Source organism: Sapajus apella, unplaced genomic scaffold (genome assembly GCF_009761245.1).
Source record: "Sapajus apella isolate SASKATOON/1434 unplaced genomic scaffold, GSC_monkey_1.0 scaffold85, whole genome shotgun sequence".
NCBI classification, from domain to species: Eukaryota; Metazoa; Chordata; class Mammalia; order Primates; family Cebidae; genus Sapajus; species Sapajus apella.
In genome coordinates this window covers 4698358-4712381 of record NW_022437025.1, presented here as the reverse complement: position 1 = coordinate 4712381, position 14024 = coordinate 4698358, and the positions used below count along the sequence as shown (strand labels likewise).

Here is a 14024-nt window from a genome sequence, read left to right as displayed (position 1 = left end):
AGTCAGTTCTCTCAGCCAACAGGTCTCATTCAAAGCCCGACTCTGTGCCCACATCTTGCCAGGGCTTTGAAACGCACTTGCTTTCTGCATATGGTCGGGTTGTTTTAGATGGGTGTAAACACAGTCAGGTGGGAAGATGGGGCTGTCCACTCAGCCTTAGGCGAGAGAACAGGCACCTCCCGCAGAGCTCATTCTTCTCCTTCTTTTTTTTTTTTGAGATGGAGCCTCTCTCTGTTGCCCAGGCTGGAGTGCAATGGCGCCATCTCAGCTCACTGCAACCTCCATCTGCTGTGTTCAAGCTATTCTCCCCACTCAGCACCCCGAGTAGCTGGGATTACAGGCACCCGCCACCACGCCCGGCTAAGGTTTGTATTTTCAGTAGAGATGGGGTTTCGCCATGTTGGCCAGGCTGGTCTCGAACTCCTGACCTCAGGTGATCTGCCCACGTCAGCCTCCCAACGTGCTGAGATAACAGGCGTGAGCCACCGCGCCCAGCCCAGAGCTCATTATTATTATAAAGCCTTCCCTGTCCCAACCACAAACCAGGCTTTGCAAAGCCATCAAGGATGGGGAACGTCACCACATTGTTTGGTCTCTGAGGCACCATAGGTCCCTGACTGCATCACAGCCAGGCTCTGCACCGTCTCCCATTGTGACCCCTCAGGCGACGGCCTTGACACCACGGAGGAGGCAGCTGCAGAGACTATCTCGTAAGAAATGAATCCCCTGCCCCAGCAGTCACCCACTTACCTCCAGTCTCGTCCGGTCCACGTCTTTGGGCAGTTTCACCCGAATTCGGTTTGTGACAATGAGGGTGTCATAGGGATAGACCTGTTGGGGGAGGAAACACAGGGTCACCTCGCGAAGCCAGTGTGTGCTGGCACCAAAGAACTGAGCAGAAGGCCATCGAGAATACATACTTGCGTCTGCCCCTGACACACACATTTCATAGGGAAAGCACAACAGAAAGGACTTTTAACCTGGGCAGGTGTGGCGCAGCACGGAGGTCAGTGTGGGAGCCGCCCCGCTTACCTTGTATTCTGTAAGAGAGAGAGAGTGGAGACCACGAGATGGTTTAGAAAGTGCAAGATGTCATCCAAGGCGGGTGAATCCCCGCCCGGGGTACCCACATCTCCACCCCTGCAGTCAGCTGGGCCATGCAGGGTCCCCGAGCAGCCTGACTGCGGCCCTGATCTCAGAGCTGCAGGCGGAGGGGCTCTGAGGGCCTCCCCTGCGAAACCAGAGCAGGGGCATGGTCAGGCTGGAGACCAGACTGGAAGCCGGATGGCGGCACTGTGCTTTTCAGCTGTGATGCTGACTCTCTGGTGGTCTGGACCACCCTGAGAAAGATGCCAGCCCAGTTTACCTGCCTGTGCAGTGGGCACTTCAGGGGAAATGTTTAGGGGGTGTTGTGGAGACTGACATCTCTCTATGGTCTGAGCCTCCCCATCTCTCATTGTCTTACCTTATTACCTCTGTATTTTCTCCTTTTCAAACTACTAAGCCTTGCGCCCTAATGTCTCACTTCCAGACTGAAAGTGTCTTATCACAAAAATGAAATAGTATGGATCATAGGCCTCTATGCACTCTGAACCCACGGAAAGCAGCATCTACAGACCCTGGTACTCAAGCCAGTCTCAGAAGCGAGACCCCGAGTCAAGGGCGGGTCCCTGAGTTTCCCCACATGCCACGTGGGGTTCTGGACCTGCCAGCTCTGAGGCCCAGGGACCGAAGGCCACTTAGAGCAGGCTGTGGGTGCTGACGCTCTCCACCCACATGCGGCCCAGTCCAGCAGAGCAAGGCTCCCCCGCCACCCTCAGGGACAGAGGCCGACAAGAAGGTAAGCAGTGCCCCTGCCGGGCACCTGCCACAGAACCAGGTGGCCGCTCTGGTAACAAACCTTGCAGCACTGCTGAACCCGGAGAGTCACGCTGCATGCCAGCAGCCACATGGCGAGCAAGGCGTAGGCAGGGTTTGGCCCAGCGCCATCTGCTCAGACCCTGGGAGCCTTGCACCTGAGATTCTGCTTCCCCAAGTGACACAGAGTGCCACACAATACAGGACAGGGCCGCCGTGCCCACAGATGGGAGAGAGGGAGCTAGTTCAGAGCGGGACTGACTCTCGGGAGAGGCAGGGAAACGAAGTCGCCCTCCCCCAAGGTGTCCCCGCCCGACACTCCCGGAGCCTTGGACGGGTGGTTTCAGAACGACACTTGTGGAATATGTTAGCAACCCCTGCCCCAGCCAGAGACCCACAGGGTCCCCACTCCGTGTACCTCGCATGCCCCAGCTGGCATCCGGGTCTGCTCCACAGGGGGCCAGATTGGCATTCTGGAAGAGAAAGAGAGGTTGGGCGGCAAGAGGCAGGCGGCAGGAGGGCGTGAGGGTGGGCGGGGCCGGGAGATGCTGCCTCGTGGAGGCTGCCGTCCTTGCACGGCCTGGGGAGTAGGGTGTCCTCAGCACAGCAGCGGGGCGAAGGTCACAGAAGGACGGCGACGGTGGCTGGGGAAAGGAGAGCCTAGGATGCTGGGCCTGCGGGACTGGCCAGCTTTCTTGCTCGCAGGGCGCCCAAGGCCTGGGCGGCCTCCATGGACCCTTCCTGTGTGGACGGCTCTGACCCTGTTTGAAAGCTGCTCCCAGGTGCTGGGTTCCCCTCTGCAGCTGGCACGGGCCACAGCGGGGGCTCAGCACCATTTATTTGCGCACGCTACGTGACACATGGTGCCCTGCAGTTCCCTGTTGGTGATGTGTCCCCTCCACACGGTGAGCTACTGAGCACAGCTCTTAGCACCTGCTGTCCCAGGTGCTCTGGGAACCCCAGGGTCCATCCGGGGCCCTCTGTTCCCTGCAAGACAGCCAAGGGGAAGACGGGCGCCCATCTCGGGCACCGAGCATGATCTCGTGGAACTACGAGGGTATTCTCAGAGCCACACGGGCGCACGCAGCTGTGTGTGCAAGTCCAAGTCCATCCACCCCAAATGCTCCTGAACAAGAGCGGTCCCTACCTCCCCGGAAACTGCGGTACTCACAGCAGCTCTATGTGTGACTGTTTCAAAGATGAAAAGAGCCCTGTGTCTGTAAGGCCCCTGGCATGTTGTAAGCACCCACACAGGGTGGCCCTGCCTCTGACAGTGACTCCCTAAAGGTGACTTTCTGAGAGAGGATGGGCCTGAGAGCTCCTGCCCCGTCTCAGGGACCCATGGCATTCATCCACAAACTGCTGTTTCACCGCACTGCGACCATTAGTGTCTGGAATTCCTGTCCACCTGGAAGCATCACCGACACGTCCTGCAAACCTCTATAGGGGGTTCCCCACCCTGTAGAGCAGGCATCGAGCCCCGCAGGGGTCGGTCAGTCCTGCCCCTGCCCACCTGCTGCCCCTCGCTGGCACCTGGGGTTTGCATTATAAGCCCTGAGCCACGCTCTGTTGCGGCTGTGCCTTGGCTGTCCGCGGTGGACAGGGCCTGTTGAAGAAAATGTCTTATTCATGCTCTGTTCCCCGGCAACGGGAATGGGGTCTGAAACAGGGTCAAGGCTCCTGGCCAGTGCTGCTGAAACTGGGTACAGGGATGACATTTCAACAGGGAGGTTTCGGCAGACAAAGGAGAGATGCTCTGCTCAGCCCAGCGGATCTGTTACAGGGGAAAGTGTTTTCGACGCGAGCCTTGCAGCAGGCCGTCAGTGAGGAGCGGGTTACAGCCTACGGAGCACGAGAGCAGGAAGACCCCGGAGAGCACCGAGTCCAATGCGCTTCATCTGAAACAGGAAAACAGAGGCTCCGACGGAAGCGGGACCTTCTTCCTGCCGCAGACCTGGAGTCAGAGGGCTGGGGTCAAGCCACGAGGCGGGTAAGCACCCAGGCAGAGGACTGGAACCTGTCTCTATTTACATTTTTGCTATTTTGTTTAATGCGAATTTTTTGCATTAATTGGGATTTCTAAAAATACTGCATTAAAATCTGACTTATCCTGATGGCATTTTTTCTTTAGTGCCTTGCTCCCTCACCCTCGTCCTGGGCCTGGTCCCACTTCACCAAATAATTCTTCCCTTTAAGAGTATTCACAAATAATTTCTTTTTTCTTTGAGACAGAGTCTCACTCTGTCATCTAGGCTGGAGTTTAATGGTGGGATCTTGACTCACTGTAACCTCCACCTCCCAGGTTCAAGTGATTCTCCTGCCTCATCCTCCTGAATAGCTGGGATTACAGGCGCCCGCCACCACGCCTGGCTGATTTTTGAATTTTTAGTAGAGATGGGGTTTCACCATGTTGGCCAAGCTGGTCTCGAACTCATGACCTCAGGTGATCCACCCGCCTTGGCCTCCCAAAGTTCTGGGATTACACTGTGCCCAGCCACACAAATAATAAATCTTTAATTTTAAGAGACAAGAGTCTGGCTCTGTCGCCCAGTCTGGAGCATAGTGGCATGATCTCAGCTCACTGCAACCTCTGCTTCCTGGGCAGTTCTCCCACCTCAGCCTTCTGAGTGGATGGGACTACAGGCACACACCACCACACTTGGCTAATTTTTGTATTTTTTGATAGAGATGGGAGTCTTCCTTTGTTGCCCTGGGTGGTCTCAAACCCCTGGTTTCAAGCTATCTGCCCACCTAAGCCTCCCAAAGCACTGGGATTACAGATGTGAGCCACCATGTCCACTCAAGAACAATTTTTTTGTGAGCCACCATGTCCACTCAAGAACAATTTTTTGATACATTTTTTTTGACCCAGACTAGCACCCCGGGTGTACCTGTTCTGGTCAGGGAACCTCTAGTATAAAGCAAGGCAACCGGTCATGGCCTTGCCTTTGCCTGCTGGCCTGTCTGGTGCGAAAGACAACCGCTGCCCCCTAGTGCCCGCTGCCCTGCATTACAGGCTTGCAAAACCCCAGAGCACCACCTTCACCTTAGCCATTTGGAAACTGGCTCCCCAGCAGCAAAACCAGCTTCCCTGGTCTTCCAGGCTCTGAGACAAGGTGGAGACTCTAGCACAGAGATGAGGCATCTTCCAGGTGGAGGAGCGGGAACACTGGATAGGACTAGGGCAGGGAAAGTGGGGTCTACGTCGGGTGTTCCAAGTGCAAAGGGGATGGGATGTCCAAGGCCTCAAGGTGCCAGGGGTCTTGAGTTACTGCCTTTATGTGTGGACCAGCAGAAGTAAGTGGCCAGAGGGCACCACAAAGGCAGCACCATCAGGCATATTCCTGGCCGACTCCCCTACGCTGCTCAGTGGAGGCACCAGGGATCTTTAAAGCAACAGATGATTTAGCTGTTCCATTTGTTTAGTACGTATTTTATTTTTGAGCCAGAGTCTTGCTCTTGCCCAGGCTGGAGTGCAGTAGTGTGATCTTGGCTTACTGCAACCTCCATCTCCTGGGTTCAAGTGATTCTCCTGCCTCAGCCTCCTGAGTAGCTGGGATTACAGGCCTCTGCCACCATACCCGGTTAATTTTTGTATTTTTAGTAGAGACAGGGTTTCACCATGTTGGCCAGGCTGGTCTCGAACTGCCCAGGCTGTTTAGCACTTCTTATGTGCCCGTGGCTCAGATACATTCTCTAACCTTTGCCGCAACTCCAGGAGGCGGGCATTACCATCGTTTTACACATGAGCCTTAGAGAGATTAAGCAACTTGCCTGAGATCATACAACAGACATATGGGACTATAAACATTTGAGCCCATGTGTTTTATTTTCCAAAAATTATACTGAAATTGCTAATAGGAACTGAGATTATGGGCGTTAGCCACTGGCCAGCTAAAGCTCACAATGGAATGTGTTACTTTACTCGGCAGCTAGTGACATGGAAGCAAGGCAGAGTAGAAATTGCTTTTTAAATAATTACTCAAGTGGGAACCATGCTATGGAGCTTATAAAAAATTTCACAACCATAATGTTACCTGTCCTCAAAATAACCTCAAGAGGTAAGGATAATTTTTTAAAGATTAGAAAATAGGGACTCAGAAAATGTAAGTAACTTGCCCAAAGACAAAGCTGGGATTTGAACTCAGGGCTGTCTGATACTAACACGTGTGTTCTTTCCAGCATTACAGTTTGGAAATACCAAACTTCTTTACTTTGTTACTGCTTGTCTTGTAGTCACTGCATAAACATTTTAATAAATATTTTCTGAACATGTGAAAATCTGATTCAAGAGATAGCTTTTTCATATACCTACCAGATTATTTGCTATTTGTACTATTTAACTTTTCTATGTACTTTTAATTTTTTGTTCACTAGACACATTTATCTTTTTTTTTTTTTTTTTTGAGACAGTCTTGCTCTGTCGCCAGGAGCCAGGCTGGACTGCAGTGGCGCAATCTCAGCTTGCTGCAATCTCCACCTCCTGGGTTCAAGCAATTCTCCTGCCTCAGCCTCCCGAGTAGCTTAGACTACAGGCATGTGACCACCACGCCCAGCTAATTTTTGTATTTTTTAGTAGAGACAGGTTATCACCATGTTGGCCAGGATGGTCTCGATCTCTTGACATTGTGATCCGCCCGCCTCGGCCTCCCAAAGTGCTGGGATTACAGGTGTGAGCCACCGTGCCCGGTCACACATTTACCTTTTTATTATTTCTTTTTTGAGACAGAGTCTTACTCTGTTGTCCCAGGCTGGAGTGTGGCATAACAACCTCCGCTCATTGCAATCTCTGCCTCCTGGGTTCAAGCAATTCTTGATTCTCGTGCACAAGCAGTGGAAATATTAGGCATGTGCAACCATGCCTGGCTAATTTTTGTATTTTTAGCAGAGATGGGGTTTCACCATGTTGGCCAGGTTAGTCTCAAACTCCTGAAGTGCTGGGGTTACAGGCATGAGCCACCTTGCCCGGCCCCATTTGCTTTATTTCAAAAGAATCATATTCAAACCACCCACCATACTCATATTTAATCAAGGTGTCTAGCATTGCCATGTTGCTTGGTGCATTTAAGTTGATGAATGCTATAACTGCTTTATTAAATTATGCCTTTATCACAGATTTGTGTTCACCTTTTGTACTATGAATTTTATTAACTCCTTTCAGCCTTAACTCTCACCTTGGTATTAGCATTGCCACTCTTGCTTGCCTCTTGTGATTTTAGTATCTTTCTTATCCTTTTGCTTATCCTTTAAAAATAGTTTTTAAATGCCTCGTATGATAGCATATCTGATTTTAAAAATTCAATCTGACAGTTTCTTTTAATAGGACAGCTCCGTCTCCTCACATTCGGCATCATGCTTTTTCAGAATGGGACTTCTTCCAGAGAGCTACCACAAGGACCTGCTGCCGCCCGTGGTCACGCTCTGAATAACAGACAGGTGGAACACGCCAGATCATTACTGCCTCATCCACAGAGAGGGGGCAGCAGGCCTCTGCTGCTCTATTCGCTTCATGGGTAGGTTCTCATCTACTATGGGACAGGCACTGTGGCAGGTTTGGCTATTAGGACATTTTAATGACCTCTGGGACATACTGTGCTTTAGGTCACTAGGCCCTTGTGACAAATCCTTCTGGAAGAAACCCAGGAAAGCCTTTGCCTCCCATGACAAACTAATTTCCCTTCTTCCACCGGACAGTGAGGAGTGCATCGTTGGCCATAACTGCCTCTACACCTCAGCCACCAGGAAGCTTAGAGGCAAGATTTGACAGCTTTTCTCAGGTAGTATATGTATTTTTTGAGACGAAGTCTCACTCTGTTGCCCAGGCTGGAGTGCAGTGGCATGATCTCAGCTTACTGCAACCTCCGCCTCTCAGGTTCAAGCAATTCTCCTGCCTTAGCCTCCCAAGTAGCTGGGATTATAGGTGCCTGTTACCACACCTGGCTAATTTTAATATTTTTAGTAGAGACGGGGAGGCAGGCTGGTCTGGAACCCCTGACCTCAAGTGATCCGCCCTCCTCGGCCTCCCGAAGTGCTGGGGCCACCACACCCCGCCTCTCATGTCATAAACGTTTGTTTTTGATAGGATTTTCTCCTGCAGTCTCCTCCTCTCCTTAGTGATTGGTGTTAATGAGATTTTGGTCTCACTGCATCTGTGCTTCAGGCCGCCCAAGACCCTTTCTGTAAGTAAAGGCAAACCAAGAAACTACCCAGGAAATAACCTCGGAGCACTGCGGGGCATCAGCAATAAGGCACAGACATGCACTCACAGGGGTCTCCAGGGGAAGGGCACGAGTCCAGGTGTTGAGCAGGCCACCTGCAAAAGGCTGGTCAAGTGAAAGATCAAGTATCTGGCCTTCTTACTGAGAAGCAGGCATAAAACCACATAAAGGTCTTAGAAAGAGTGAAAAAGTAGGAAAGAACATTAGCAGGGAAAAGAGAATCCCAAAGCAAAGTCATTAATAATATTCACCCATCTCCCCCATAAGTAATGTGAAAAGCTAAGGATCGCCACATGATGATGAATTCTGTGTATCAGCTCTCTGAGCGTATGCAGAGAGCACACGGGCAAACGCTCTTCTTTCCACCCTAGTCTGCAGGAGAAACACATTCACAGAAGGGTTAGTTCTTAATTCTATAAAGTTTGAGGCTCTGCTCTCAATAGTTCTAGGAGAGGGGGTTAAGACCGTCCCTGCCAGAATGTCTGGATCAGCTGTTCTCAAACTCTTTCAGGCAGTGCGGCCTTTGGAGACCATGACCTTCTCTGCAGACGCTGAGAGGCATCAATTCGCGTCATTTCAGCACGTGAGCCTAGAGAAGAATCTTCCCAGAGGCCGCACAGCCCAGGCGCCAATGACGCAAGACTACAAATGCAGGGCGCACTGTTCTCTTGCATTTCTTCCGTATATGGAGGAGTCTCCAGGACCTCACTCGGGTGGTGGAACACCCGGCTTGGTCTGGACTGTGAACACTGCACTCACCAGCCTCAGGGTTGGAGAACGGCTGTTCCAAGCAAGAAGAGAACAGTTTTCCTACGCCCACAGGACCCCTCACACTGAGCTCAGGGATTTGCCCATCTTGGTGGGGTAGCAGTCCTGTGGACGCTGGTCCAGCTCTCTTATCTCCCCCGCTTTCCATGTGGAAGATGAACAGTGGAGAATTCCTTTGGAGAAAATTCAAAGAAGCATGCCACATGCATGGTCCCCAATTTGGCCCATTCCAGAGCGGGTCGTGGGGTGAGGGTGGGGTTTGCTACAATCAAACCATGCAGAGGTGCCTGGGCTGGGGGAGATCCAGGGAGGCTGGGCCTCGGACAAAAACACAGCAGTGGGTCTGACAGAGCCTGAAGGACAGCAGAGGACACATGCCGGCCCCAGAGGGCAACCACGGCTTCTGGATGGTGTCCTGTGGCCGCGACCCCAGGGAGAGAACCTGGCTGGGGGATGCCATCCTGGGTCACACACAGCTCAGGCTGCTCTGGTGCAACAAAGATGGGGGTCAGCTTTTTAGTGGCCTCTGTTGAGAGGTGAATTGCCTTTGTGTATGGAAGAATTTCTAGACTAGGATGAGGCTGCCTTGGTCAATGGGGAGACCCCTGGGCCGTGTGTGTGTGTGTGTGTGTGTGTGTGTGTGTGTGTGTGTGTGTCTGTGTGTGTGTGTGTGTGTGTGTGTGTGTGTGTGTGTCAGGGAGTCTGGGACCAGCAAGTCTGACCCACCCCAGGGATCCTCACTGGGGACCTCGTGACGCCATGGGCAGAGGAACAAACATGAGCAACTCTGCCTAAGGCATTAACCGCCCTGGGGCCCCGGGCCTGGCCCCTCTGCAAGGCAGCCAGCCCCCAGATTATCTGGAATCATATTCAGATGCCCCAAGAGTCAGAAAACTCAGGGCAGGAGATGGCGCCAGCCTTCAGCTCAGGGCAGGAGATGGCGCCAGCCTTCAGCTCAGGGCAGGAGATGGCACCAGCCTTCAGCTGGCGGCAGCCAAAGTGCCTGACTATGAGTTTATCCAATCTCCGTGCAGTCTCAAGTAACAGCTAAGGATTACTTGGGGTAATCACAGTAATGTTAATAGCAGTGAAGGCCAGGCCTTCCCAGACAAGGAGGTGGGCTCTTGGCTCACACTGGCTCACCAAATGCAATAGCCCTTGAATGTTATCAGGCTCTGTGTCACAGGAGGTGGAAGCGGTTGAGGAGGGGCTTCCTGGAGCTGGGCCTGATCACTCTGGGTGGCCCTCGTCTCCCCTGCTCCCATGCACTGAGGTTTCCTTGGGGCCAGAGGAGGGAGGTGGGGTGGGGAGGGTGTTTCCCAGGTCTGGTCCAGTCCTAGTAGGGAAAAAGCGGTGGTGGCAGCAGCCCCTGGGCGGGGCATCAGGCAGAGGCAGGTGGGCCCAGGGTCCCTGGGGCCTCTCCTCCTGCTGTGTGGTCAAGAAGCTGTGGGAAGCGTGCTCAGCCTCACAGTGATTGTTAGTACCCCGTAACCAGGGAGGGGTCAATACCTACCCGGTGGTCCAAGCCATTCTTTCCATGTCCTGGGAGAGGGTCAGATTTGGAATAGGGGAATCCTGAAACAGACACAGCACAGCTTTGTCACGCGCGCAGACTCGGTGCAGCAAGGGGGGTGCAGCCCTGGGGGGCTTCCCACCGGGTGGGCAAGGCTGAGCCAGTGACACAGGGAAGATCCCCTGAGGACCATGACCTGCCTCAGCGGTGACTTTCTGTCCCCAGGGCACTGACCAAGGAGGAGCTGCGGAGTGGTCATGTCCCAAGCTTGCCCATGACACCAGAAACACCACAGACCCCCAGCCCAGCTGGTTCCTGTGTTCAGGAACAGGCTCAGGCCTGGGCATCACCTGGCACCTGGGCCAAGCCCCTCACTTTAGATAGGACTTGGGCAGAGTCAGGAAGGGGCGCAGTCTCTGGACCCCTGGAGGAACAGCAGGGCTATGCCAGCCTGTGCCAGAGGCGGTAAATGGAGGCCCACCACAAGCACTGGGGGATGGAGGGAATTTTATTTCAGTCAACTTCATGGCTGGGTACGTTGGCTTATGCCTGAAACCTAGAGCTTTGGGAGGCCAAGGTGGGAAAATCACCTGAGGCCAGGAGTTCAAGACCAGCCTGGGCAACATCGCAAGACCACTCCACAAAAAGCAATTAGCCGGGTGGGGTGAGGCATCCCAGCTATTTGGGAGGCTGAGGTGGGAGGATCCCTTGAGCCCAGGAGTTCAAGGCTGCAGTGAGCTATGCTCACACCACTGCACTCTAGCCTGGGAGACAGAGTGAGAGCCTGTCCCTAAAATAAATAAATAAATAAGTAAAATCCTGGGTTGCTTACAATTGGGGGATTTCATATTAAAATCCAAATTTCTAGCTTCTCATGAAATAATAAAGGGCTGGTCTGAGACAATGAACTCACGGTTCCCCGTGGGGCAGGCTCACCGGCGCTGTCAGGAGGGGCCGGCCTTTCCCAGCCCCCACCCAGCTCCCTCCAACACTCATGTCTCTGGCTGGCCCTGGGTGGGCTGGGAGTTTGCTGGGACTTTGAGACCTCCCAGTTAACCTCTTCAATGCCATGTGATGGAAGAGGCGGGAGGAAGTGGGCGCCTGCCTGTCTCAGAGGTGGTGTGGTTATATTCTGGAAAAGACAGGCCAGAGCCTGGACCCTGGAGGGCAGGGCCCTTCACACTCAGAGAAGCATCCTTGAAAGACCTGTCCTGGGTCCCTAAACTGTCCATCCTTCCACTAGGCTGTGGGGCCTTAAAGAGCATGGGCCACACTTGCCTCATCTGGGGGTGTCTGCCCCAGTACTGGGTCCCAGTGGCACAGGCCAGCCAGGTGCAGGGCCAGATGCCCACACTCACTCCTGGGAGCTGGCAGGCCGCCCGTGAGGCCTCTGAGGGGAAGGTGGGTCACATCCTTCAGTGCTATAGCAAGGACGCTGCCTCCAGGGGCAAGGCGGGTTCTGCGCACAGAACTGCCCGCCCGCGCACTCCAGGGACCCTTGCTTCTGAGCAAAGGATGCTTCTCGGGGGCCTTTCATCTGGGGGCTCCTCACAGACTCAATGAGGACAGAGAAGAAATTCCACGAAGGTCACATGGGGACACAGAGACACCTATGGGAGGAGCCTCAGCTGGGGACTTGTTTGCCAGTGGAAAGGTTCTATATGTGGGTCAGGAAGGGCTTTTAAACATCAAGACCAAGGTCCTCTAACTTCTCTTAGCAGAGGGACTCCCTTGACACGAGAGCTCTTACGTGAACCCCAACAAGCAAAATAGACAAATGAGGAGCTGGAAGACAGAGGTGGGGGCAGACCCTTGGGGCTATTCCTCTCCCTCCCAGCCCCTCTGACGCACCCCCAGGTGAATGGCCTAGCCAGCTCTTCTCGTGTCACAGAAGGGGAGTCGGGGCCCAGAGACATGCAGGAACCTGCCTGAGGTCACCCAGCTGGGTAGTGGCAGCCCCGGGACGCCGGATGAGGCCTCCTGCCTTGCAATCCTGGGTTCCTCCAGGAGACACCTGCTGCCTCCTTTATGCCCAGAGTCAGGCATGCTCTGGGGTCCCGAGGGCCCTTCCGGCTGCAGGGGCGCCTTATCAGCAACGGTGCTAGAGCGGTGGTTCTCAAATTGGCATCCCCAGCTACCAGTCTCAACCTTGAAACTTGTCAGAAATGCAAATTATTGGGCATCACCCCAGACCTCCGTGTCAGAATTCTTGGGCTGGGGTCCAGGGATCTGTGTTTTCACAAGGCTTCCAGGCCATCCTGATGTACACCGCCCTGTGGCCTCGAGAACAGAGAACACCCTCGGGGGGTGTCCTGCACCCCTCTTAAGCCCGAGGGCCTTCACCTGAGCTTCCAGTGCCAGGCTGCCGCCAACGGGTCTCTCCTTTTTTTTTGAGATGGAATCTTGCTCTGTTGCCAGGCGGGAGTGCGGTGGCATGAACTTGGCTCACTGCAACCTCCGACTCCTGGTTCAAGCGATTCTCCTGCCTCAGGCTCCCAAGTAGCTGGGACTACAGGCAGGCGCCACCACGCCCAGCTAATTTTTATCTTTTTAGTAGAGACAGAGTTACACCATGTTGGCCAGGATGGTCTTGAACTCCTGACCTCGTGATCTGCCCAGCTCGGCCTCCCAAAACGCTGAGATTACAGGAGTCAGCCGCCGTGCCCAGCCTTGACTTTTAACCGCTTCACATGCAGGCTGGAGACCTTGCTTCCACAAAGGTCATCTTATCCTCCCCACCTGGAAACTACACTTGTCTCTGGTATGTCTTGTATTGCCTTTGAGCACCCATGCCAGATGGTGCTAGAAATTTTGCTTCAACCATCAAATGTGATTTTTTCCAAGAAGAGGGCTGTCTTTATACTTCATCCCCGGTTTTACCTATTCCAATGATCTTGCCTTTCTGAAGTTCCAAGCCTTCTCTTATCATTTCCTTTCTGTTAGGATAAGATTCTTTAGGGGAGGTCTGCAGGATATTTCACTGAACAGGATTCACACGGACAGTTCTGCTCTTTCAGTGCACGGAAGATGTCAGGGTGCCTCCTGCCGGCCTCCATGGTTTGTGACGGGAAATCTGCTGTCACTGGAACTGGTGTTTCCTCTCTGCTTTTTTCTGTCTGGTTACATTCAGCATTTTTTTCTTCCTGCTTAATTTTCAGAAATTTAATTATGATGTTTCTTGGTGAAGATTTTTAGGGTTTATCCTCTTAGGGACGCCCTTGGTTTCTGGAACTTGTAAGTTTATGTCTTTCTTTTGCCAAAATTGTTGGGTTTTCAGCCATTATTTCTTTGAATATTTTTTCAAACCCATTTTCCTTCTCTTCTCTTTCTAGGAATCAAATAAAACAAATATTGCCCCACAGGTCCCTGAGGCTCGGCTCATTTTTTTCCCCTATGTCTCTTTTTTGTTCATATTGGATAATTTCTGTTCTATCTTCAAGTTCATGGATTCTCTCCTCTGTCATACTTGGGTTTTCTGTGATTGAACCCACAGTGAATTTTTAATTTTGGTTATTTTTTCAGTTCTATAATTTCCATTTGTTATAGCTTATATTTCTTTGGTGAGACTTTCTTTTCAGCTTCAAAATTATTTGTAAACGTGGGTTCTAGACTCCAGACGGAGTCACCTGTAATCACGTGTTCTAGACTCCAGCCGGGGTCACCTGTAA

The 14024-nt window shown here is 52.7% G+C and overlaps 1 protein-coding gene across 34 annotated transcripts in view; it reads right to left on the bottom strand.

The window, feature by feature from the left end:
- Nucleotides 1-14024, bottom strand: part of ABLIM2 (actin binding LIM protein family member 2) — a 183463-nt gene that overhangs the window by 17240 nt on the left and 152199 nt on the right. For 19 of the 34 annotated variants that reach the window (XM_032254094.1, XM_032254092.1, XM_032254098.1 and 16 more), the window contains 4 exons: nucleotides 10357-10418; nucleotides 2276-2330; nucleotides 1033-1040; nucleotides 751-831 (listed from right to left, as the gene is read on the bottom strand). In XM_032254094.1, coding sequence (XP_032109985.1) covers nucleotides 751-831; nucleotides 1033-1040; nucleotides 2276-2330; nucleotides 10357-10418 — 206 coding nt within the window. The remainder of the gene's footprint in view (nucleotides 1-750; nucleotides 832-1032; nucleotides 1041-2275; nucleotides 2331-10356; nucleotides 10419-14024) is intronic. The other 15 variants (XM_032254100.1, XM_032254096.1, XM_032254101.1 and 12 more) reach the window with 4 other exon arrangements.